Source organism: Patella vulgata, chromosome 6 (assembly GCF_932274485.2).
Source record: "Patella vulgata chromosome 6, xgPatVulg1.2, whole genome shotgun sequence".
Taxonomy (NCBI): Eukaryota; Metazoa; Mollusca; class Gastropoda; family Patellidae; genus Patella; species Patella vulgata.
The window spans coordinates 10523831-10550683 of NC_065884.2; the positions used below are offsets into that span (position 1 = coordinate 10523831).

The window sequence follows — 26853 nt, forward strand, 5'->3', positions numbered from 1 at the left end:
AAACCATATGTTAGTCCCGAAATGACCTAGTTTGTGTCGAGTGGATGTTAAACCACATCTCTCTCTCTCTCTCTCTCTCTCTGGGTCCTCCAGTTTCCTCCCACTGCTAAAGACCCCTACGCGCAAGCCAATTATTGAAATAAAATTAAACCATATGTTAGTCCCGAAATGACCTAGTTTGTGTCGAGTGGATGTTAAACCACATCTCTCTCTCTCTCTCTCTCTCTCTCTCTGGGTCCTCCAGTTTCCTCCCACTGCTAAAGACCCCTACGCGCAAGCCAATTATTGAAATAAAATTAAACCATATGTTAGTCCCGAAATGACCTAGTTTGTGTCGAGTGGATATTAAACCTAATTTCTCTCTCTTTAAAGGCAAAATAAAGACCTGTAATAGGCAGATTTAGTTCTTACATAATGCATCTTTTATAATTTGAAATAAAGATTTAATCGCTTAGATTTTGTATTTTACTGTTACCATTTTAAGCCAAAAACAAAACTAACTGACTTACACTTAAAGATACATTATGTAAGATTTAGATAAAGAGCTAGCCATTCATGCTATAATAGTTTGAAAATAGATAATGTAAAATGAATAATTTGAAAATTTCATTCAAATTACTCTTTTGCGAGCAAAGTTATTAGCCTTTGAAGGTTGAACAAGACCTGTGCAATAATTTCAACCACGGTACTGATTGTTCGAAGCTAAGTCTCGCTCCTTCATTTTTTAGCTTAAATCAAAATATGGCTGAACTGTTCTAATCTATTTAATATCGGAGAAATCCGATGCCATCAAGAGTTGATTATGGCCTGTATAAGTTAATTAATAATTTAGAAAACATTTCAGGTCTAAAGAAAGACCTGCAATAGGCAGATTTAGCTCTTGCATAATGTATGTTTAACAGTCAAATAATGGCCAATAAATAAAATTGGCAAAGATCTCCATAGCACTAATGCCTCTTATGACAGATTGTTTTACAGATTTTAAACCCTATTTCATGGCATTCTTTATCTTTTAGTGTATGTACTTATATAATATATGTATATCTTTGTAGTTTCAGTCCTAGATTATTTTTATTTTGTTAACACGTCTATGCATCTATGTGTAAATTTTATAAATTTTATTCTACTTTCATTTTCATGTATTATAATTTTTGAATTGTCTGAAATAGAGCAATACAATATTTACATGTACAATATTAAATTTTATAAACTTTATCCTACTTTCATTTTTATTTCATTGTATTACAATGTATTACAATTTGTTAATTGTCAGAAATGAACAATATAATGTAGTAAATTTTATCCTACTTTCATTTTCATATCATTTTATTACAATTTGTTAATTATCAGTAATGAACAATATAAATTTTATAAACTTTATCCTACTTTCATTTTCATCTCATTGTATTACAATTTGTTAATTATCAGTAAATAAATCATATTTGTTAAGATTTGTATTTTTATCACTGGATGATCTTGTCCTATTGATTTCCTAGTCTAGATTATCTGGGATCATGTTTTATCATCAACATTTATAGTTATATGTTTTGTAAATATTGGTTCAGTTTGTACAATTGTAGGCCTATATGTAGGCCTGAATCAATCATAAATTGTTTTTATTATTTTGTACAAATTTGTCAAAAATCATCATGATTATTTAAATAGCTCTTCAAAAAAAGCTGAATACTTCAGCAGACCAAGTACAATGAATCTTGACATGTTGTTCTTTGGATAATTTGTGCACTGATTTAAAGACAATATTTTGTTTGGTTTTGATGGCCTACACTACATGAAGATCTGACCAGTTGTAGTGGCGGGTCGCATCAGGTCATACGAGCGGCTTTTGACCTTATGATGTCAAACATTTGATTAACCAATCAGCTTTGATGTGTCTATTGGGTTACCCACAGATCTATGGACCTCAAAAACTTGCCGTAACAGACCGTTTCATTGGCTAATCCCTCACATCATCCAGAACACGGGTTTAAATTTATAACAACTCTTCCAGATCCTAGTGTAGTAAAGACAAATAAAACAAAATTTTGAACTATAAAAAACAAAACGAAATAGGATCTGTGTTTTAACCAGATTGATTTACAGACTCTTGATTTTATATATGATGATGTGTATGACATCATCCTCGATTCTCAAGAATATGGCCACAGAATGGTAAATGTATAATGTACAATGAATATAATGTTTTAAGTCATATTGTACTAAAATTACCAGATTTTAAATTGTAAATAAATATCAGGTATGTTATTTTTAAATGTATTTGTAAATATTTTTTTAAAATTTTGAGCTTCAACAAACATTTCACATACATGTAAAATCATGACAAATGAATAAATGGTTAAAATTAAAATACTATTTTGTGTTTATACTAGAAGGGAGGGAAAATAAAATGGGGTTTAATTCCCACTTTCCTGCACCATGAGGGTTCTTTTACATGCATGCCAGCATGTACACAATACCTATGAGGTAAAAATTTGTCAGGACTGTCGGCCTTTCTGCCTACACTTCATCCGATTCCAACTGTTGAGGGTTCTTTAACATGCACATTTCAAGGAGTAAGGTCGCCTGTCCAACCTCGTGGGTTTTCTCCGGGTGCTCTGGTTTCCTCCCACTGCTGAAGACCCCCACATGCAAGCAAATTATTGAAATAAAATTGAACCATGTGTTAGTCCTGAAATGACCTAGTTTGTGTCAGTCGACTTAAACCCCATTTTACTCTTAGCCTTTGAAGGTTTGACAAGATGTGTGCATTGTTTATTATCGTAATCACGGTACTGGTAGATTCACGGCTTAGCCTCGCTTCTCCATTTTTAAATTAAATCATTAAATGAATAAACCATTCTAATCAACTTAACATCGGAGACATCCGATGGCATCGAGAGCTGATTATGGTCTTGTTTTGTTAATAAATGCCTAATTAATAATTTAGATAACATTTCAGGCCTAAAGAAAGACCTGCAATAGGCAGATTTAGCTCTTGCATAATGCATGTTTAATATAATAAAATAAAAACAGAAAACAAATTAAAACAAAATATCTGCATAAATACTTTTATTTCTTATAAATACAATGAGTAAATATCGTGAATTATTGTTAATTTAAAGTCATTATATTAATTATTAATTCAATAAAATCGCAATAAATAAATAGCAATGGCTGTACATACACTACTGTTTATTATGCATCAATTCGTATCGATGGTCAGACCTGGTAATAACGGTTTTAGATGTACCTGACAAAATATCAGAAATAGTACCTGCCATTTTCAACTTAGTGCCTGACATGTATTAATAATATAAAAAAAAAGACAAATCAGTGCCAGACCAAAATGACAGTCACCAGAGGTTTTGTGCCTGACAAAACCTGATCTGTGTCTGACATTGTCTGTGACAGGTGCCTTATTTGCAGGCTTGTGTATGGTGATAACAGGTTTCTAACTTGAAAATGGTACCTGAATAACATTAAATTTTCTTTTTGCAAACTTAAGAGTTATCTTAACACTTGTAAAGTGATTTTAGCACTATTTCCAAGTGATTTTAACACATGATCCATTTATAATGTGACATTATTTCAAAGACATTTTTGGTCAATCAATTGGTTAAAATATGATACGTTACCCTTGAAATTATATCCCTTTTATTGCATTGCCCCCACATATACGACACATTTACACTGTGGTGTAATAATTATGCTTTGTCTCTCAAGTATGGTACCAAAAACCACAGATGAATAATTGTACCCAAAACCACAGATGAATCATTTAACCCAAAACCCCAGTTGAATCATTGTACCAAAAAACCCAGTTTAAAGAAGCATCATGTACGATTTATATAATGAGCTGGCCATTCTCGCTATAATAATTAAAAACTAGATAATGAAAAGGAAATATTTTGAAAATTTCAGTCAGATTATTTCATTCTGAGGGACTTTAGGGCTGTTTGGAGAATAGTTGAGTCTTGATTATCATTGCTACCGTTGGTATGATAGTAAAGTCATTGATTGCATAATGCATCTTTAAGAGATACCCCCCCCCCCCACACTTCTGTCAAACGTAACATGTAAACACTTGACAAATTAAACCACAACATGATGGATAAAATGATCTGGGTCCCTATTCATAACACTTAAACAAAAATATGTCAAAAATACAGCCATTTCATTGGTTGAAGATTAAAATCCTAGTACAAATTTTAGATCTTAACCAATGAAAATTACCTCTGTGAGAGAGAGAGAGAGAGAGGGAGATAGAGTGTAACCTCCACTCAACATGAACTAGGTCATTTTGGGACTAACAATATGGTTCAATTTTATTTCAATAATTTGCTTGTGCATAGGGGTCTTTAGCAGTGGAAGAAAATCAGAGGACCCGAAGAAAACTCACGAGGCTGAACAGGCGACCCTACTCCTTGTCATGTACTAGGGAGGAATCGAAACCACCCCACTCGAATTTAAATAAAGCAAATATATAATAATAATTACACACAGACGAAGTAATAAAATATTGACATTTAAGCTAAAATTGAGCATACAATAAATTTTGCATATTAAAATTATCTTTGGTAAAATGATGATGATAACTAAGAAGTAGAACTCTACCCATGATATAAAATTATCCTATTTAAAATCCAATCTGATTAAAATACAGATCTATATTTCGTTTTATTTTTTATACATAAGGGGTCGTACGAGCGGCTTTTGACCTTATGACGTCTGACATTGATTTATCAATCAGCGATGACGTTTCTAGTGGTTTACCCACAGTTCCGTGCATCGCACGCCAAGAACTTGCCGTAACAGATGGTTTCATTGGCTAATCCCTCACGCCATCCAGAATGCCGGTTATATAACAACTGTTCCAGATCCTAGTGTAGTAAAGACAAATAAAACGAAATTTTGAACTATAAAAAACAAAACGAAATAGGATCTGTGTTTTAATCAGATTGTTTAAAATCAGTTTACACTTTCATTTCATTTATTTTGAAGGTTTTTACACTACATGAAATGAAATGAAATGGGGGTGTAATGCTCTACTATCCTGCATCAACCTGGCTAGTGAAGATGTGCATCATAGAGTCTGCTGTGAGAGAAATTTCTACTTCCCAATTTTTGAAATTATTAAATTCCAATAAACTATAACATACTTTGGGAAAAACAGCTACTTGTTTTTTTGGCTGACGTTTCGAAGAGTATTCTCTCAACATTATTAACTAAATAAACCAGTAATTGTTCTTCCATAAGTATATGTTTATAGTTTATTGCTCTATCCAGTTACTAAATGACTATCAAAGATTATTAAATTACAAGTTAGTAGATCTACCTCGAGCTTCCTTTTTGAATTAATCAAATTCCAAGTTAGTAGATCTACCTCCCCCCATAAATTAAATTCCTAGTTAGTAGATCTTCCTCCCTTTTTGAATTAATTAAATTCTAAGTTAGTAGATCTACCTCCCTTTTTGAATAAATTAAATTCTAAGTTAGTAGATCTACCTCCCTTTTTTAAATTAATTAAATTCCAAGTTAGTAAATCTACCTCCCTTTTTTGAATTAATTAAATTCCAAGTTAGTAGATCTACCTCCCTTTATGGAAGTAATTAAATTCCAAGTTGGTAGATCTACCTCCCTTTTTGAATTAATTAAATTCTAAGTTAGTAGATCTACCTCCCTTTTAGATTTTAATTAGTAGAGTTACCTATTTACCCTTTATTATTAATTAAATTTTAAGTTAATATAATTGTTTAAATCCTATAGTGTAAGAAACATTATTTAGGTAAATATTTATTTTCTGCTTGAACTAATTCGTGATCATTCTGTAATCGGAAGATTTCTTTAACAGGTACAACCTATAACAAAAAGAATTGAAATGAATTGGGATTAACATTCTACTATAACAAAAACTTAATGAAAACAAGTAGAACATTTTACTTTAATAAAAAAATAAATCTAACGAAATGAAATGGTAACCTCCAGACACAAACCAGGTCATTTTGGGACTAACCTATGTTTCAATTTTATTTCAATAATTAGTTTGCGCGTAGGAGTCTTTAGCAGTGGGAGGAAACTGGAGGACCATGAAAAAACCCATGGAGTTGGACAGACAACCATACTCCATGTCACTACAACCAGGGAATCGAAACCGTTGACTCAATGACAGGCCTTATGATACAGCGTCAGAAGAAGTAAAGTCATTATGCCTCCTGTGACCAATTATAAACTATTTCCACCGACAACCCCATTACTTGGCACGTACAACCGGGGAATCAAAACCACCCTATAATACAACGTCATTAAAGTAAAGTCATTATGCCTGTTGTTATCAATCATAAACTATTTCCACCGACCTTTTTTTCTTTTTCTATTCCTATTAAACTTTGTTCTTTATATATTTGAGCCGTGACATCCTGCATGGCCTTTACAGACGTTCGTATATTATGATTGGCCCATATCACCATGGAAACACCCCAATCTTTAAATTGCTGTGTTGGTGTTGTGTAATATTTAGTAGGTACTATGACAACAGGTGTCTGAAAATCAATGAAATAATATATTGATACTAAATGATTTTTTATAAATGGATACAAAAAAAATATTCTGGGTCTCGGACAAACCGTCCAACAACTCCTAATCACACTCCCTCCCTCCCCTCCACTAAAAGGTCAGACCCGTATGTGTTTAGCCTCTATCTTTCAGACGGATATGCTATGAAAATTAGTCTGAATGAATTGTCAACATTTGAGCATATCAGGGTCATTGGCTAGATTATCCAGTCGTGTATGCTACCATGTATACGAAATCTACTTTTGTCAATCAGAGGATGTAAGGGAGATAAATAGATCCCAAAACCATTAGTTGACACCCAAGAAATCATGTTCAAGAATTGTCATATCAGACAAATCTATTACCATTGACTGTCCAACATCCAACACTCTGAAGTTGTTTTATTGTAAAATTTCTCTCTGTGGGTTTTTTTATTATCTTGATTCCTTTTCACGAGAAGGGATACAACTCTTGCTTGACTTTAGCTAAAATTTGAACTAAAAAGTTTCATTGTCCATGTGCAACCAGGAGTTTGGTTATGTATGTGGTTGATTATCCAGTCACATTTCTTCAAATGTGGACAACTGGCTCAGACCCGTACTTCTGGATGACAAAGACTACTGGTAGTATGTGTGGGAAGAGAATGCATATACGGTCGAGCGTCCACTCCATGCTGAATATGTATGAACCTGGGATAGAACACATGACTTGCAGTGCCGTCGACTCCCCCCCCCCCCACGCAACACAATCCACCCCCACCCTCAAAACATATGCAAAATAATCTACTTACTTTATGATTCCAGGCTTTCATGAATGCTTCTATTTCTGATGGATCACTTTTTTTACTGTGCATTAATATAGCATCAGCACCTGAAAATATTATTCACATAATTAATATTCAGTTAACAAAAAGTTGTCTTAATGAAATTGTGGAATCAACTCAGTCAAGTGGTCCAGTTTTTAATCACAAGGTCGACTGAGAAAGTTGCCTTGGATTTTCAAGTATCATATCCCCTTGTCAGTGGTGCAGGATGGAGGGCCTGACAAAGACAGCTGTCTAGTAGTTTGTATGGGACAAAAAACTAAGGTCCATCGCTAGCCTGGAGATTGCAGGTTCGATTCCGGTGTTGGCCGAGAAAGTTCATCAGGATTTTCCGGCTTGGTTTCCCTTTGTCAGTGGTACAGGATGGAGGGCCTGGCAAGGAATAGTCTCTAGTAGTTCGGATGAGACAAAAAACAAGGTTATGTGCACACGTTGGTGTGGAAGTAAAAGATCCCTTGACAGTTGGAATAAAATGTTGCCTCCGGGGAAAAATTTCCCTCATGGCACACTGTATGGTGTACTCCCATCTTCATTAGCCCGGTTGGTTCAGCAAAGTAGGAAGTTAACTTCCACTCAACACAAACGAGGTCATTTCGGGGACTAACACATGGTTCAATTTTATTTCAATAATTCATTTGGGTGTAGGGGTCTTTAGTAGTCTGAGGAAAATGGGGGACCCAGAGAAAACCCACGAGGTTGGGCAGGCGACCCCGATCCTTGTCATGTACAAGCAGGGAATCGAAACCATGCCACTTGACTCAATGACAGACCTTGTGATTTAATGTGCACGTGTTACCATTACTGTGTTACTATAAAGGTGACATGGCATGTATTACTGTAAAGGTGACATGACATGTACCAACAGGCTAAAATGATCTCATGACATGTACCAAAGGGTTTAAAATCCAGCATGACATGTACCAACAGGATGAAATGATCTCATGACATGTACCAAAGGGTTAAAAAAAACACCATGACATGTACCAACAGGCTAAAATGATCCCATGCTATGTGCCAAAGGGTTAAAAAGAATTACCAACATTACTGTAAAGGTGCCATGACATTTACCAAAGGGTTAAAAAGGTGCTATCACATGTACCAAAGGGTAAAAAAGGTGTTAAGACATGTACCAAAGGATTAAAAAGGTGTCATGACATGTTCTAAAAGGTTAAAAAGGTGTCATGACATGTTCCAAAGGGTTAAAAAGGTGTCATGACAAGTACCAAAGAGTTAAAAAGGTCCCATGACATGTACCAAAGGGTTAAAAAGGTGTCATGACATGAACCAAAGGTTTAAAAAGAATTACCTGCATTACTATAAGCTTCAGATCGTTTTAAGGCTTCTTCTAACTCCCAACCTGCGATAAACGCTTCTACACGAGCTACGATACAAAAATTAGGATCCCGTAACGAATCTTTACAAGCCTATAAAAACAAGGTTTATTATTAACGGTAAATAAATGTGATAAAATGATCGAGGGCAGGACAATAATGGTATGCCAACATCAAAGAGAGAGAGAGAGAGAGAAATGGGGTTAAACATCCATTCCACACAAACTAGGTCATTACAGGACTGTGATAGAGTAAAGTATAACTCTACATGTACATACCACATTAATTGTGAAATATTATGTATTTAAAGTTTTATATATATTTTATTATTAATACACATGTTCATTTCATATATACATATATTTTATTATTATTTAAATAATTTGCTTGCATGGTGGGGTCTTTAAGCTGTGAGAGGAAACAGGACGACTCGGGGAAAACCCATGAGGTTGGGCATGCAACCATATTCCGAAACCACACCACTTTACTCAATGACAGACCTTATAAACTAGGTCATTACAGGACTAACATATTGTTCAATTTTACTTAAATAATTCACTTGCATGTAGGGTTCTTTAAGCTGTGCGAGACAACAGGACGACTCAGGGAAAACTCAAGAGGTTGGACAGGCGACCATATTCCGAAACCACACTACTTGACTCAATGACAGATCTTATAATCTAACGAGCACGCGTTAAACCACCAAACCTCCCTACACATGTATTTTAACAATGATTTCTGCATTGGGTCAACATAGTGATCTATAAAGTCAGTGCCATACTAACGAAGCTACGACATAAAAAAAAATAATTAAGAATTGTAGAGAGAGAGAGAGAGAGAGAGAGAGAGAGAGAGAGAGAGAGAGAGAGATGGGGTTTAATGTCCACTCGACACAAACTAGGTCATTTCGGGACTAACACATGGTCCAATTTTATTTCAATATCTCGCTTGTGCGTAGGGATCTTCTCCTTGTCACGTACAATCAGGGATCCGAAACCATGCCAGTTGACTCAATGACAGACTTTATGATACAGCGCGCATGTGCTAACCATTCAGCTATCCGACCTCTCTTAGAATTGTAGACATCAAAATTTACCTTTATTTTTAAAGCGAATTCTTCCATGTCAGCTAATGGTTGATGTCTGTCGTCATGGAGACTGTTTGTTTTTGGAAATAATTTATCTTCAAAACATGCGCCTGCAACACCTCGTTCCTCTAATTTGCCCACTAATCTACGAGCATTATTAAAGTTTCCGTATCCTGTGTCGGCATCAACTAATATCGGTATTTCCGTTGCTTCACTCATAAACTCTAAAATATCAACGACTTGAGTCCATGATGCCTCGTTACTGTCCCTTACACCCATTTGTGCCGACATGGCTAAACCACTTGCCCAGATACCCTGAAAACCTGATGATAAATAAAATGTAATTAATACAACGCACACAAATATACTGTCAAGTATATCAATAATTGTTTTATTGGTGAAGGGGATCACGGTGGCTAAGTGGGTTAGACTGGAGGTCAGGTTTTCGATCCCTGCATTGGTTCCTCCTTGTCAGTGATGCAGGACGGAGGCCCTGACAAGGACAGCTGTCTAGTCGTGCGGATGGGACGAAAAAACGAGGTCCCGTGTACACATTGGTGTATACATAAGAGACCCTTTGACAGTTGGAATTCGATAAAAGAGTAGACCTTAGTGCTGCTGTCCAGGCAAAATTATCCTCATAGCACACTGTATGGCGTATGCCCGTCTTCATTAGCCCAGTTCGAGCAGAACAGTAGAACGTTAAACCCCATTTCATTTCATTTCATTTACATATTTCATTGGATGGATTAATGGAGGAAGAAATTAAGATGGTAATATTGTTGTCACCACGGTTTATCAAGACCCTATAATTACCTTTCTATGGTTGAATTAATATTGGGTTACCTTAACACTGATATATAACATCTTAGAGCATAGTCCTCTTAACGTAGGAGCAGAAAAGTAGGATGTTAAACCCCATTTCATTTCATTTTCTCTTAAGGAGTATTCTAATAAAAATGTTTATCCCCCAATAATACATTCTACAGTAGATATCGTTTGAGTGATATATTTCATAATCTACTGCGATATCTCCTTAGGATTTGATTGGTCAGTTGAAAAGGAACTACTTTTTTTTATTTTCAAATAACAGTTCATTTCTTATTAAAAGTAACTTTTTTTAATATTAAAAATGAACTATTGTTATTCAATTGACCTTGATGGAAACACTGGGTCAATATAAAGGACTTTGCAATGGTTGAATTGCTGTCAAAAAATGATGTATCTCTACGCCATAATGTTCAGTAAAAGTTAAATCTACAGCAAAGAATTATATTTATCTATTTGTGCATGTAAGAAGGGATTGGGTGATAAATAAAATCTCCTACTCATCTTTTTTGATATCAAAAAATATCAACACTCGTTGATAAAGTAAAAAAAAACTCGGCAGAGCCTCGTTTTTTGTTACTTTATCAACTTGTGTTGATATTTTTTGATATCAAAAAAGACTGGTAGGAGATTCTCTATATGTTAATGCTAATATTCTAATTCAACCACAGAAAGGTAATTATAGGGGTCTTGATAGACCGTGGTGACAACAATGTCAACTCTGAATTAAGATAATATCAATATTTACCTGCTTCTTCAACTATTTTAGCACTAAGACCGTTATGAGCTTCCATTATATATTCTAAATTTGATGATGTTAACATTTTCTTTAACGCTGCAGATTTCTGTAAATACATAAAAACATCATTATAATAATGGTGATCATGGCTTTAAAGGTCACATGTCGAGATTTGGTATTTTTTTATTTGTGATCTTCATTAATACCGTATGTACCTATATTATCATCAATACGGTTGCCTTGCTTGAAACATGGGATAAAAAAGATTTAAAGGTTAAAAGTCAAATGACATGATTGGTACTTTTTTTTATATTTATGGTCTTCATGTGTTATCATCATATATTTGTTAAAATGGTCTAATATCAATAAAGAGAGAGAGAGAAATGGAGTTTAATGTCCACTCGACATGAAAAGGGTCATTTTGGGACTAACACATGGTTCAATTTTATTTCAATAATTCTCTTGCACGTAGGGGTCTTTAGCAGTGGGAGGAAAACGGCGGACCCAGAGAAAACCCATCAGGTTGGACAGACGACCCTACTCCTTGTCACGTACAACTGGGGAATCGAAACCACGTCAGTTGACTCGATGACAGACCTTATGATACAGCGCGTACGTATTTACTATTCGGCCATCCAATCCTCCAGGTAGATTTTAAAGCCTTGCTGTAAGGTTGGTTACCTGCCCTTTATCAGCATATTTATTTCTATGGTTAAAATAACCAAAATGAAAAGAAATCAAGGGCGGATCCAGAGGAGGGGTTAGGGGGGTCGACCCCCCCCTGCTCAGCTACATAATTTTTTTGTATATCAACACTTTTTATGTGAAAAGTTTCTCGCCCGTGTGCTTTATCCTTAATCGTCAGATGTGGGACAGGATGGGCACTCAAAGCACAAGATAATGATATAGACATTATGTGATATCACAATTAATGCTTTGCATCCATGAAATTAAATCACACTGTCATTGTATTAATTCATAATAAAAATTGACGTGAAACGAGGTGTTGAATTTCTCTGTTTAAAAAGCTCAATGTGTATGTATATACGCCAAAATGACAATAGAGGCAATGCGGGATGGGGGGGGGGGGGGAGGGATACATTGTCTCAGGAACCTGGCAAACCCCCTCCTGCAAAAATTTCTGGATCCGCCCCTGGAAATGGGGTTTAATGTCCTACTTGTCTGCACCAACTGGGCAAATGCAGATGGGCATGGCATGGCATGCAGCGTACTACAAGGTGCTACAGACTACTCTTATTTTGAATTCCAGCTGTCAATGGTTGACTTATGTGCATGCCAATCTGTACATATGACCTCAGTTTTTTGTCCCATCTGTATGACTAGACACTGTCCTTGTCGGACCCTCTTTCACCACTGACAAGTGGAAACCGGTTGAAAATCCAGAGAGAACACTGGTAGAGAACCAGAGACCTCATGGTTAGAGAGAGAGAGAGAGAGGTCATTTCGGGACTAACATATGGTTTAATTTTATTTCAATAATTCGCTTGCGCATAGGGGTCTTTAGCAGTGGGAGGACACGTACAACCGGGGATACAGCATGCACGTGCTAACCATTCAGCCATCCAACTCCCCCTCATGGTTAGAGAGCCAGCCTCCCCATATATAACAGAAAAGAGGCGTGTCTGGATAATTTTTTTACAGTATATCAATCTTACCTTGGCACCATGTGCTGTATAATATCGACATTGTGACAATCTGTTGGATTTATCTGGAATTAAAATAATAATTTTCATTCGTAAATATGGCAATTAATATAAAACATCCTTCTATAGATACACTGATTGATTCACTAACTTTTGTTTTGAGTATTGCGTTTTCAGATAGTTTGAGTGTTGTTTGGGTATTGTGTTTTCAGATAGCTTGAGTATTGTGTTTTCAGATAGTTTGGGTATTGTGTTTTCAGATAGTTTGAGTATTGTGTTTTCAGACAGTTTGAGTGTTGTTCGGATATTGTGTTTTCAGATAGTTTGAGTATTGTGTTTTCAGATAGTTTGAGCATTGTGTTTTCAGATAGATTGAGTGTTGTTTGGGTATTGTTTTCAGACAGTTTGAGTATAGTATTTTCAGATAGATTAAGGGGTGGGTTGAGTGGGGTGTGTTACAGGATATTGGGAAACAATAGTCTTTGATTGCTGCAAATTTGTTTTCCTTATAATTTTTTTGTCTGTGAGGGAACCATGAACCCCCTAAAAACATCAACGTTTATGCTTCTAAAATCCAAGTGATTCCAATCCATTTTATAACATTTGATACCACTTCTCAATTAAAAAGAAAGTAAACACAGATAATTTATGGACAGTGGGGAACAAGGCAAAACATTAGATGCATTTGCACCATGAGTACATTCAACATTGGTTGCCAGGCTGCACAACCTACATCCCCGAGTTCAATCTGTTTCACAGAGGTTATTGCGAAAACTCATAGCTCTGTAAAAGATGACTGCTTTCAGTATGTGACGTCACATCTTGCGGCGTCAATCATTGGCTTAATGCGCATGCATTGTTTACATAAGGCATTACTGGTTTTTATCAGAATGGTGCCTTTTACTCACTTTACATACCCATTTACACTAAATATTTTTTACCTACATATACTTGAAACACTTTTATCTATTTTTCTAATGCTTAAAAAATATGTTCTAGAATTTAATTTGCAGAAGGAAAAAAGTTAATATTGGGGGCTCATTAAGCCGCATCGATGTCATCCCTATCAGTGATTGTTGCTGACTAGAGAATATTCACTGCTGATCAGTGTGTCCCCAACTAAGTCATCCAGAAAAATACGAGCTCCGAAAATTTGAAGAAGAGGAGAATATAATTAAAGGTTCTAGGGTAAAAGGATAAACAACCATTAGAAAAAATATATGTTAACAACTGCACGTTATATAGTGCTAACCAAATTCTGTAACAAAGGAGCATAACTCTAAAACTTATTAACAAAAAATGTTGGAAATCTATAGACTTCTTTATTATAATGGGATAGACAGTGGATATCAATACTATAAAAACCATGCAATATTGTAGCCACTATTGAAGCCCACAATAAATGTGAACAGCATATGGTTAGCGAGACAGATGTGATAGCAATTTGCAACCACATTAAAATGTGAACTTATAAAAACTCAATAATAAGTAATATTCTGAATAACTGATATTTCATCTAAATTTTGTTACCAAGCTGTTTCTCAATAACATAATTTTTATAGAAATTTTGTTATTTTGCTGATTCTTGATGGCTGCTTTTTTGGGGGTGGAAAATTTTGTTATTTTTATTCTGAATAATTGATTTTTAATCTTAATTTTGTTATTTCACTGTTTCTCAATCTTAATTTTGTTATTTCGTCTGTTTCTCAATGACTGATTTTTAGTGGATATTTTGTTATCAGTTACTTCTATTTTTAGCACATTACACTATAAACCCCAGAATGCCTTGTACGGCATTTTTGCCCAAGCGTGGCAAAAACGTGTTAAAATTTTTGACACAATTTTACCACGTTGTATCGTGGTAAAAACAAAATGCCATTGTTTGTCTGGAGTTAAAAAAAGTATTTTTTTTAAATTGCCATGTGTTTGGGACGAGGTATTTTGTCCAGAACAAGGCTGTTCAGAAGGTTGGATACATGATTTTTCAAAAGGGTTGGGGGTGGGGTTCAGCCAAACCAAAGTCTCGTCAAGCGTATTGAGGACAGCATAATATTATTTGGTGACACTTTCAAGCGATTGTGCAGAGATATAAACACAAGGCAAAAGTCGACTAGAAATGACATTCGTTGCATAAAAAGAGGTTGTTACATTCTTTGTTGCAGTTTCATATGTTCACACAATATTTCCAACAAAGAGATGTGAGAAATGAAAAACAGCCAAGTTCAAATCGGAGCGAACTCAATAATTGTATTTTAGGTCTTTGAAAATTATTAATTACAAATATGCTGTTCCTGTTATTATATAATAATTCATAGCGAGCCAGCGTCTTACCCACTTAGCCACCGTGACCCCTGACTATAAATGAGATATTTTATTGTATAATAATACATGATCAGATAAGGATGTTAAAAGGGCACCTGTTCAATTTTTATATTAAATATAATGAGATAATTTCTATACAATCTATATATTTGTGTAGTTACTGAGAAATTTCCACATACCAACAGACCTCCTGTATTTGATGTATTGTCACTCTTTGTTTACAGATTCTATAGGACATTTCATCAAATTAAATATCTAAATTTTGTCAAAATCTATTTTGTGATCTTATTCACTAATGAAATGATATGAAATGGGGTTTAACGTCCTACTGTTCTGCTCCTAACCTGGGCTAATGAAGACGGCCATACAGTGTGCTATGAGGGAAATTTTGCCCAGGCAGCGGGGCTACGGCCTACTCTTATATCAAATTCCAACTGCCAAGGGATCTTTTACGTGCACACCAATGTGTACACGGGACCTTGGTTTTTCGTCCCATCTGAATGACTAGAAAGCTGTCCTTATCAGGCCCTCAATCCTGCATCACTGACAAGGGGAAACCACTCCGGAAAATCTGGATGCCGGCTAATGAAGATCGGCATACACCATGCAGTGTGCCATGAGAAATATTTTTCCCAGACAGCAGCTACGACCTACTCTTATTTTAAATTCCAACCATCAAGTGTTCTTTAATGTGCAATACAATGTGTACACAGGATATTGGCTATTGGTTTTTCCTCCCATCCAAATGACTAGACATTGCTCCTTGCCAGGCCTTTGGTGAGGTGGGGGGGGTGTTAGGTGAGAGAGAGAGAGAGAAATGGGGTTTAATGTCCACTCAACACAAACTAGGTCATTTCGGGACTAACATATGGTTTAATTTTATTTCAATAATTCGCTTGCGTGTAGGGTCTTTAGCAGTGGGGGGAAACCGGAGTACCCGGAGAAAACCCACAAGGTTGGAGAGGGGGTAGGTGGTCCAGTGGTTTAACACAGGTGTGTGAAATCACAGGGTCTGTCATTGAGTCAAGTGATATGGTTTCGATTCCCTGCTTGAACGTGACAAGGAGTAGAGTCACCTGTCCAACCTCATCGGTTTCTCTGGGTTCTCATGTTTCCTTCCACTGCATTGAATGTGTCGAGTGGACATTAAACCCCATTTCTCTCTCTTTACAATTTGTCCCTTTAAAACAGTAAATAATTTATCGAGTTACCATATATAAAAATCAGATGTTCAAACATTCAACTTTATTTAGATAGCGTGAACAATGTAAATTGTCGAACTTAAGTCAGTCGGTAAAGAAAGTAGGCCGAAACTACAGGGCAACGTCTTTTAAAACAACTCGATATCAAATTTTCACTCTCCACTTTGGTCTTGTATAGGCCTTAACAAACGTGGCATATGAACCGGGGGGCGGGGGGCTAAACTACAGGTCAATGTCTTTAAAACAACTTGATATCAAATCTCCACTTTGGTCTTGTTTAGACTTTAAAGATACATTATGGGAGATAAGATAAAGAGCTGGCAGTTCTCACTATAATAGTTAAAAACTAGATAATGTAAAGTCAATTTGCTGAAACTTTCAGTCAAATTGATCCAGTATGTACCGAGAATTAAGCAATCATCATTACTAAAGTCTGTATGATAAAAAAACATAGTCTCGATCATCCATTTCATGATTAAATTATGAATGGAAGTCGAGCAGCAAATGGGATCATAATCCAGAATATATTGCAGGTTAGCAATGACATCGAGAGTTTATTATGGTCTGGATAAATTAATTAATGTCTAATTAATAATTTAGATAACATTTCAGGGCTAAAGAAAGACCTGCAATTGGCAGATTTAGTTCTTGCATAATGTATGTTTAAATCAGTCTGAACATGTAGGAGTATATAATATCCAGTCTGCCCCAAATCACTAATCCAGAGCAGGTCAGTATAAACTTAGACATCGGCTGATTTATAGAACAGTGCACCCGTTCTTAAAGGAGCTGTTTACAAAGCATTCTCAGACATAAGTTAAAGTTGCAATTTCATACTTTTAAGTTATATTTTTAAAATGTATTAAAATAAAGCCTTCAAATAGATGGTATCTATAGACACTCCTACCTTGTTAAAGAATAATCCTATTAATCCTATAATTCAATATTGCCAGTTGAGAAATTGGCAAAAATATCATTTTCAACTTCAAATTCAAACGTTTGAAGATATCTATTCCATGGGGGGAATAGAAAAACATGGGAGGTAATTGTGTTATTATTTCCGGGGTCAAAGGATTTTAAGTGGGAGAATAATACCTATGATCGTATAATAGTGAGTTGACAACCTATTGAGCAAAAGACATAGAAATAATTATGTTTTGACTTTCTTAGAAAATATGAAATTATCGCTTTAAAGGAGCTGTTTACAAAGCATTCTCAGACCTAAGTTAAGAATTTACTCAACTTTCAATCATTGTTTAGGAGAAATATCTTTAATCGAGAAATAAAAAACTTTGCACATAGTTTTTATTGATGTATTTGGTATATTAAAACAACAAAAGTTTTATAAAGGGCTATATTTTAGTTTAAAAAAAGGTGAATAATTTTGAGAAAATAAATTCTTAACTTAACTCTGAGAATGCTTTGTGATCTTGGGGCCAAGGCTGTAGTGACTGCTGATTTTGTTATGAGGAAAGGAAATGAAATGTGGTTTAACGTCCTACTGTTCTGCTCCTAAACTGGGCTAATGAAGACGGGCATACGCCATACAGTGTGCTATGAGGGAAATTTTGCCCAGACAGTGGCAGTGCTACTTTTATTTCAACTGTCAAGGGATCTTTTATGTGCATGCCAATGTGTATGCGGGACTTCATTTTTATCATCCCATCCGAACCACTAGACCTACATACATGTACATTGAAGTGGTAAGCAATTACCAAGTCACTCACACAATTGACGAATATACCGGTATTATGCAACCATGAGATCGTTAAATAGGAACATATATCAGCATTGTGTTAATTCCTGTACATATGTACCATATGTTAGTCCCGAAATGACCAAGACTGTGAATGTAACACCTCAGTTCTCTATTTGAAACCTGTCCAACGTAATAACATAGCTATGACATTATGTTAGTCCCAAAATGACCATGATTGTGAATATAACACCTCAGTTGTCTATTTGAAATATGTTCAACTTAATAACATAATGACATTGATATTTATCACCCAATAATACATTCTACAGTAGATATCGCTTGTGTGATATATTTCATAATCTCCTTAGGAGATATTGCTTTTCATGAATTTGCATGATTGGTCAGTTGAAAAGGAACTACTTTTTTTTATTTTCAAAGAACAGTTCATTTCTTATTAAAAGTAACTTTTTTTTTTATTAAAAATGAACTATTGTTATTCAATTGACCTTGATGGAAACACTGGGTCAATAATATAAAGAACTTGGCAATGGTTGAATTGCTGTCAAAAAATGATGTATCACTATGCCATAATGTTATCAGGTTCAGTAAATCTACAGCAAAGAATTATATTTATTTATTTGTGCATGTAAGAAAGATTGGGTGATAAATAAAATCTCCTACTCGTCTTTTTTGATATCAAAAAATATCAACACTTGTCAATAAAGTAAAAAAACTTGGCAGAGCCTCGTTTTTGTTACTTTTATATTGACTTGCGTTGATATTTTTGGGATATCAAAAAAAGACTTGTAGGAGATTCTCTATATAATAGCAATCATTAACATTACTTCATGGCTTTGGAATATATATGATACCAGCTGTTGCCTACTGTCCTGTAAATATTGTTTATATTATCTATTGTTTGAACCATATTGTAAAATTATTAACAATTTTACCAGGATCTAATTTCATCTGATTAAAACACAGATCCTATTTCGTTTTGTTTTTTTTATAGTTCAAAATCTTGTTTTACTTGTCTTTACTACACTAGGATCTGGAAGAGTTGTTATATAATCCGCATTCTGGTTGATGTGAGGGATTAACCAATGAAACGGTCTGTTGCCTCGACTGTGGGTATTCTACTAGAAACATCAACGCTGATTGGCTTATCAAATGTCTAACGTCATAGGGTCACAATCCCTGATGTGACCTCCCACTACAATTTGTCAGATCTTTGTGTTGTAGCCGAGGCCAAACCACTTGACGTGCAAGTGGGGAATCAAAACCACGCCACTTGACCTAATGACAAGATCTTAAGATCCAAAGCACACACATTAACCATTCGGCCACCCAACCCAAACTATAACAATGAATATGGTTGTTAAAGGCTCAATACCACTCTTGTTGTAACTGAATAATATGTCCCAATCTTTATTCTGGTCAACAAATTGTACTATTTTACAATATTCCAATTAATTGATGATACAAATTTCATCTTAACACACCTAATTTAAAAAATTGGAAAAGTTCAACTAAATGATTTGAAAAGCCTGACGTAAAGGTTTTCAAATGTGACTTGGATTTAAAAATATTTTTGAACCCTCTGGACAAATAATATAGGATTTAATGGATATTTACACAACAGGTAGGACACTAACACATCTAGTACTTAGAATAAGGCTATTTTTTATTTTCTGGAGCTGTCAAGCCAGCAAGAGTGTTACTGTCCCTTTAACATATTCCGTCTTTAATGTTTCAAGACATAAACTGATAATGATTATGGCTCTGAGTTTCTGGCTTAATATCCTAATCTTTGGTGGGGGGGGGGAGGGATGGCTGAATGGTTAGCACGCGAGTCAACTGGCGTGGTTTTGATTCTCTGGTTGTACGTGACAAGGAGTAGGGTCGCCTGTCCAGCCTTGTGGGTTTTCTCCGGGCCCTCTGTTTTCCTCCCACTGCTAAAGATCCCTACGCATAAGCAAATTATTGAAATAAAATTTAACCATGTGTTAGTTCCGAAATGACCAAGTATGTGTCGAGCGGACGTTAATCCCTATTTCTCTCTCTCTATCTCCTTATTTTGATAAATGGGCAGATTAAAGTATTTAATCTGTTTCTAATGGATATGATTATTGTAGCAAAGTGGAATTTTAATATGTTTAAAGGTGCACTCACTCAATACACTGTATTACTTGACATATGATTATTGTAGCAAAGTGGAATTTTAATATGTTTAAAGGTGCACTCACTCAATACACTATATTACTTGACATAATAAAACCTATGTCTAGTAATATAGTGTATTGAGTGAGTGCACTTTTAAACATATTAAAATTTCGTTTCGCTACATTATAACCCAGACAAAGACATGCTAACAACCACAGTTTAACTAGACCAGAAGGATTATCAATTTGAAAGCAGGCTATATGGATTAAGGTTTAATTTAATTCATTAATTGTTAGTGTACAACAACAATATTTATTTGTTGCACACTGTTGCACATATTGACTATAATATCATATTATTTAATGGTGAACTGTAATGTAACAGAGTTTATCGTATTATTTAATAATGGTGAACTATAATGCAGTAATGGAGTTTAATCATAATATCATTTTATATTTAATGGTGAACTACAATGTATCAGAGTTTTAATCATATTATCAGGTTGGTCAGATCAGGCCGGTTGGTGAGGTCAGGCTTGTTGGTCAGATCAGGTTGGTTAGTGAGATCAGGTGAGATCAGGTGAGATCAGGCTGGTTAGTGAGTTCAGGCCGGTTGGTGAGGTCAGGCTTGTTGGTCAGTTCAGGTTGGTTAGTGAGATCAGGTGAGATCAGGCTGGTTAGTGAGATCAGGCCGGTTGGTGAGATCAGGTTGGTTAGTGAGATCAGGTTGGGGGGAGGTCATTTCCAAACAGAAAATTCATATATCAAATAAAAAAACCACAATGGTTTCAGTTAGGGTTAGGTTTAGACAGAGGGTTACCCTACCGGTAACCCTTACTGAAAAACCTTGTGTTATTTAACATCGGCCCAAAGGTATTCACAACTGTAGCACAATGCGACTTTCTGTCTGACGTGGAGAACGGGAGTTTGCAGGCCGGTCGCCACATCCTACATATGACCCATGCATCTTTTCTTACTACATATTTTAGTAGCCTTGTGATCGTCTAGAATTTGTCTCTAGCTGTCTTTACTTCTGCTTCACGTTGTGTATTTACTTCTTACAGTTTTCTTAATACGTTTGTCTTACCAGGAATAACAATGCAACAGTTCGCTTCTACATTTTATATATATATAGTCGAATACATGTATACAAGCATAATAGATAACAATACTAGCTAAAACCATTTCTCCACGCTAGCCAGCCTCGCAGCTGTCTAGGAACTCAGATGGAACCTCTCTGAAATCTAATGGAAGTCTGCCTTAAAAGGTTACTATGATTTCTTTTATAGAACTTATGGATATCATACACAATCAAGTGTGATCATGGCCCTGAACCTGTGCAATTAACGATATGATTGGTTAAATTAAGCCAAATGATGCAATGGTAAATTTCCATGCACGTGATATCTCGTGATATTTTATAGACACATGTTTTGGCTAAATAACTCTTTTTTTATATAACAATATGTTATTTATACCCTAAGTTGATTTAAGTACACACTATATATAATATATATGTGAATATGTGTAAAACTATTAATTTGCCAAATATATACTATTCAAAAAAAGTAGGGGATATTTGATTTTGGGGGCATAATACTAAAATATGCAAATGACTACGAAAAAAGTCACTATAGAACCTAACAGAAGAAACATTTCCAGTTACATGTGACGCCCAAACGCACCAATAGCTACCGCATGGAATGCAGGTGATGCTTGGGATCATCATGGGGGTCCAACCCAAGATTTGCACGACTCTGACTTTGAATGTTACAGTCATTGTGGCATTGAATTCCAGGGTGGAAACATCAGTTTAATTGTTTTAGTGACCAGAAAACAAATTTTGATATGCGTCGGCTTACCCAAAATGAAAGGTTACGTGCCCTTGGCATGCTACAGATCGGCACAACACAGGCGGTTGTGGCGCTGACGATGAATTTTTCTCAGTCTGTCATAAGCAGGCTATGGTCCAGATACCGTGATACACAATCTGTACAGGACAGACCACGCTCAGGTCGACCAAGGGCGACAACTCAAGCCCAGGATCGATTTATCCGTACCTTAGCCTTGAGAAATCGTGTCATCACAGCAAATCAGATCAGCGCTCGTCTTCAAACAGACACTGGTGTGAGAGTGAGTGGCCAGACGATTCGGAATCGACTGCATAGGGGTCACCTTCGCGCCCGACGTCCTCGCGTGATCCCTTGTTTGAGAGATCATCACATTCAGGCAAGACGTCGTTGGTGTAGGGATCGTCAACACTGGGATAATCGACGCTGGAGCAATGTGATGTTTTCAGATGAGTCAAGGTTCACTGTTGATTTTTTGGACAGACGTAGGAGGGTGTGGCGTCGTCGAAACGAGCGCTTCCAAGACGTTAACGTCATCAGACATGATCGATTTGGGGGTGGTTCTGTTATGGTGTGGGGAGGCATCACTGTTGCTGGAAGAACGGCTTTACATGTTGTTGCAGGGCGTGTTACAGGCCAGTACTACCGGGACAACATCTTGGCAGTCCATGTTGTGCCGTTCGCACGACGTCATGGCCGCCGTTTCATCTTCCAGGATGACAACGCAAGATGTCACAGGTACAGGATCGTTACAGGTTACCTCCAACAACAGAACATCACCACATTACCTTGGCCAGCACTGAGTCCCGACCTCTCCCCCATCGAGCATGTCTGGGACATGCTTGGACAGAGGTTACGTCAATGTCAACAACGTCCTGCCAATGTCCAAGAACTTGCTGCTGCGTTGCAACAGGAATGGGACAATCTGGACCAAAATGACCTTAGACGTCTCATTAGGAGTATGCCACGTTGGATCAATGCTTGTTTGGCAAACAGAGGAGGATTTACCCGTTACTGACTTGGTTGTGATGCTGTGGTAACTTTGCTGTTTGACCCCGGGTATCATTTTACCCTTATAATGGTCAGTCTGTGCCTTACTTAGTCTAACGATCATTTGGAATAAATCGATGAATGTGAACTTCATTTCATTTTGTCATTTGTTTCTTCGTCAGTTTCATTAGGTGACTTTAATAACACTTAAAAATCAAATATCCCCTACTTTTTTTGAATAGTATATTAATTAATGAAATATAAAGTCATCTTATTTCTCTATTCCTTGCCTATAAATTGAAAACAATGGCGCAATGACAATATTGCTACACAACCAACCAGCCCGAAAATAGCCTATCTCATGGTAGAGTGTAAAAACCGGTAAAAAATTCTATATTAAATCTTTTTTTAAAAAATCAAATTGATGGAGCAGATGACATCTATTGATCACAATATCATTTTTCTTTTTTTTCTCTTATGGGATCCCCCACTTCCCCCTGTCTTTAAAAGTAATTAAACAATAAAATAAAAAAGCATTATTTTAATATTCAAATCTGTCTATCAGAGGGGCAAATGAATATTTTCATGTGATTTTTTTGATGGTCTAAGTATGAAGAGGTTGCCGAGTGCTTTTTGACCATCTCTGGTCCTAAAAATAATTTGTGTAGTAAACTTTAAATTTGTTTCTGTAATTTGACTTATTTTTCCCATATTCCCAGGCAAGTTCACGCTAAATATATATCATTATTATTGTTTTATACAGTTTTATTTTGATAACATGACAAGTTGCTAAGTCAGTGTTGAATTTGAATTAAATGCTTCATTCATATGTATGTTAATCCATGTAATCAGGCCCATAGCCCTAAAATACCTACTGTAGACTGTGCCGGGTGTGCCCCCCTAAAAACTTCACTGCCCCTTCGCAGTTTTTTTAAATCAGATAAAAATTGTGACCTCTATGGGGTCCACAAGCTAAAATCGCGATTTTTCGTACAATCAGGGGCCATAATTCAGGAAGTTATGTTCCGATATGCACGAATATCGAAAGGAACCGAGATCTGTTAGTTATAAACATCAAAATCAAATGAAAATCGTGACCTCCAGAGGGTCCACAACCCTGATACACAATAATTTTAACTCAACCATCCTTAGGGTGTAACGGTGATATATTGTAACGGTTTTTTAAATCGGATAAAAATTGTGACCTCTACGGGGTCCACAAACTAAAAACATGATTTTTTATAAACTTACATTTCATGTTTAAACCAAATCGGATAAAAATTGTGTCCTCTACAGTGTTCACAAGCTAAAAACGTGATTTTTCGTACAATCAGGGGCCATAATCCATGAAGTTACAGTCCAATCGATACATGCCAATATCAAAAGGAACCGAGATCTTCAGGTGATAAACCTGTATTTCAAGTTTCATTGAAATCGGATATAAATTGTGACCTGTAGACTGTTCACAAACAATTGTGGACGGACGGACGGATGGACAGGGGCAACGACAATATACGTCCACATGAAAATGTGGGCGTATAAAAAGTATAATTGCTCGACCTCTGCTAATATTAGAATGATTCGATTTAATTTCTAAAATTTCCATTTGAGGGATTTTTTTTTATAAAAAATGTGATACATTCGTTGTATTTTTCAGTTCGTCGATGCATTGATTGAACACATTTCTAAATTTGTTTATCTATTCTAAATTGTATTATAATTAGCATTGTGTTGGGGAGTCACAGAAATGAAATGAAATGGGGTTTAACGTCCTACTGTTCTGCTTCAACTGGGCTAAGGAAGATGGGCATACTCCATGCAGTGTGCTATGAGGGAAATTTTGCCCGGACAGCAACAATATGGCCTACTCTTATATCGAATTCCAACTGCCAAGGGATCTTTTACGTGCACATTAATGTGTACACGGGACTTTGGTTTTGCGTCCCATGCAAACGGCTAGACAGCTGTCTTTGGCAGGCCCTCCGTCCTGCACAAGGGTAAACCACCCTGGAAAATTCCGATGAACCAGCAAGCCAGTGTCACAGTGGCTCAGTCAAAAAGGGCACTTGGTCACTATCAAGAAGGTCCCTGTGGGTTAGATCCCAGCAAGGAACAGTAGGGTCCTGTGTACAAATTGATATCTTGACAATTGGAATTCAAAATGAGACGAGACTGCAGAACTGCTGTCCAGGCATTGTTCCTTACAGAAAAGTTGGAGGGTCATTCCATTATTCACCCAAACAATCTAGGAAAATCTGAACATGTATAAAAATTTCACTTAATAGAATTATATTTCTTTTTCCTCAGTAACATTCCAATAACAAAATATGATAGTAATTTAATATGATATAAATTGAAATATTAGTAGATTTGGATAGTTTGATGGTGTATTTGGGTCAGGCCCGTAGCCAGGGGGGGGGGGGGGCGCAAGGGAGGGAAATGCCGCCCTGAAAAAATGTTTTGCCCCCCCCCCCCAAAAAAAAGTTGTCGACCATAGCTCTAAAATAACTACTGTAGACTGTGCCGCTTCCCCCCCCCCCCCTTCCGCAGCCTGATTTGGGTGTATTTGAGTGTATTTGAGTGTATTTGGGTTAACCAATCCCATAAATGTCGCGTGTTCGTCTATTGTAAGATCTCAGTCATTGAACACAAAACCTAAAAGGGTTCAGTGTTCGGTCATTGTGTAACAAGTATACCCTCGTAAATATTGTAAAACTCCCAAGTGTCGTCTTGTAATTGTGTCATGTTTTTTATAATTCGTTTATTTTTTACTTCCTACACCACTTGTATTATTATTATTATTATCCTATATCGAGTTCCTATTGTCATATAACCGACATTCTTTGTTGTTGTAGCCTGTACAGCTGTCTTTTGTGGGCGTGTAATTCATACAATAAAATACCTTATTATTATCTTTTGAAATAAATATCTTATGTAATATAACATTGCGCACATCACTGATTTAGTAGCGTATCTAGCGAATTAAGAGAAGATTTAAAAAAAAAAAAAAAAAAAAAAACTCCCACCACTCCCGCTTCGTTGGTCCATTTCCCATTGAAATAATCAGACTGGATAATGAATGATAAAGAACGAAGCAGACGACATATTTCAGCCAATCGTCTTTGGACATGTTGCTGTGGAACCGCTGTGTAGAGTAAGAAATTCTTTGATCTAGGCCTCTGGCACATACCAGGAGATAACCACCCATTTATTTCATTTACGTTTTCACACGTTCACATTCAAATAAAACATTACAATTAATTATTACTAATAAAATCAAATTTAATATCAAGAGAAAGATCAACTTACCGGACACGTGCTTCCATATTATGTTGGCTGCCCTTGATGTTAGGTTCTTAGCCATAGCGGAAAGATGGTGCTGAGTGCGCGATGAATCACACGCCGATATTACTGGGGTATATTTGATATCTGTGTTCAGGGAGAGTAATATTAAGCCCGGTGGAGTATAACCTTTCCCCGTGATGATATCGTGTATCGAACGATGCTTGTTCGTTATTTGAGGTTATTAATGAATGAGAAAAACGAAACGCCTATACACTGTGTATGATCTCTGTCGCGTGTGGAATACTAGCTGATACCGTTATAG

At 36.1% G+C, this 26853-nt stretch overlaps 1 protein-coding gene across 1 annotated transcript; it reads right to left on the minus strand.

Moving 5' to 3' along the window:
* Positions 1–3049: 3049 nt before the first annotated feature.
* On the minus strand, positions 3050–26853 carry LOC126825161 (phosphoenolpyruvate phosphomutase). Its single transcript, XM_050554669.2, has 8 exons — positions 26556–26853; positions 13034–13086; positions 11367–11463; positions 9800–10113; positions 8679–8796; positions 7340–7419; positions 6354–6536; positions 3050–5855 (listed from the first exon to the last, which is right to left on the minus strand). Exons 1-8 carry the CDS (start codon positions 26608–26610, stop codon positions 5775–5777), a joined length of 981 nt encoding a protein of 326 aa, XP_050410626.1. The 5' UTR covers positions 26611–26853; the 3' UTR covers positions 3050–5774.

Excerpts from the sequence above, each read along its gene's own strand:
- LOC126825161 (XM_050554669.2), bottom strand. The coding sequence starts at position 26,610 with ATGGCTAAGAACCTAACATCAAGGGCAGCCAACATAATATGGAAGCAC. Across the intron at positions 13,087-26,555 it reads AATATGGAAGCACGTGTCCG|ATAAATCCAACAGATTGTCA; the intron begins GTAAGTTGATCT and ends TTTTAATTCCAG. Across the intron at positions 7,420-8,678 it reads TGAAGCTTATAGTAATGCAG|GTGCTGATGCTATATTAATG; the intron begins GTAATTCTTTTT and ends TAATATTTTCAG.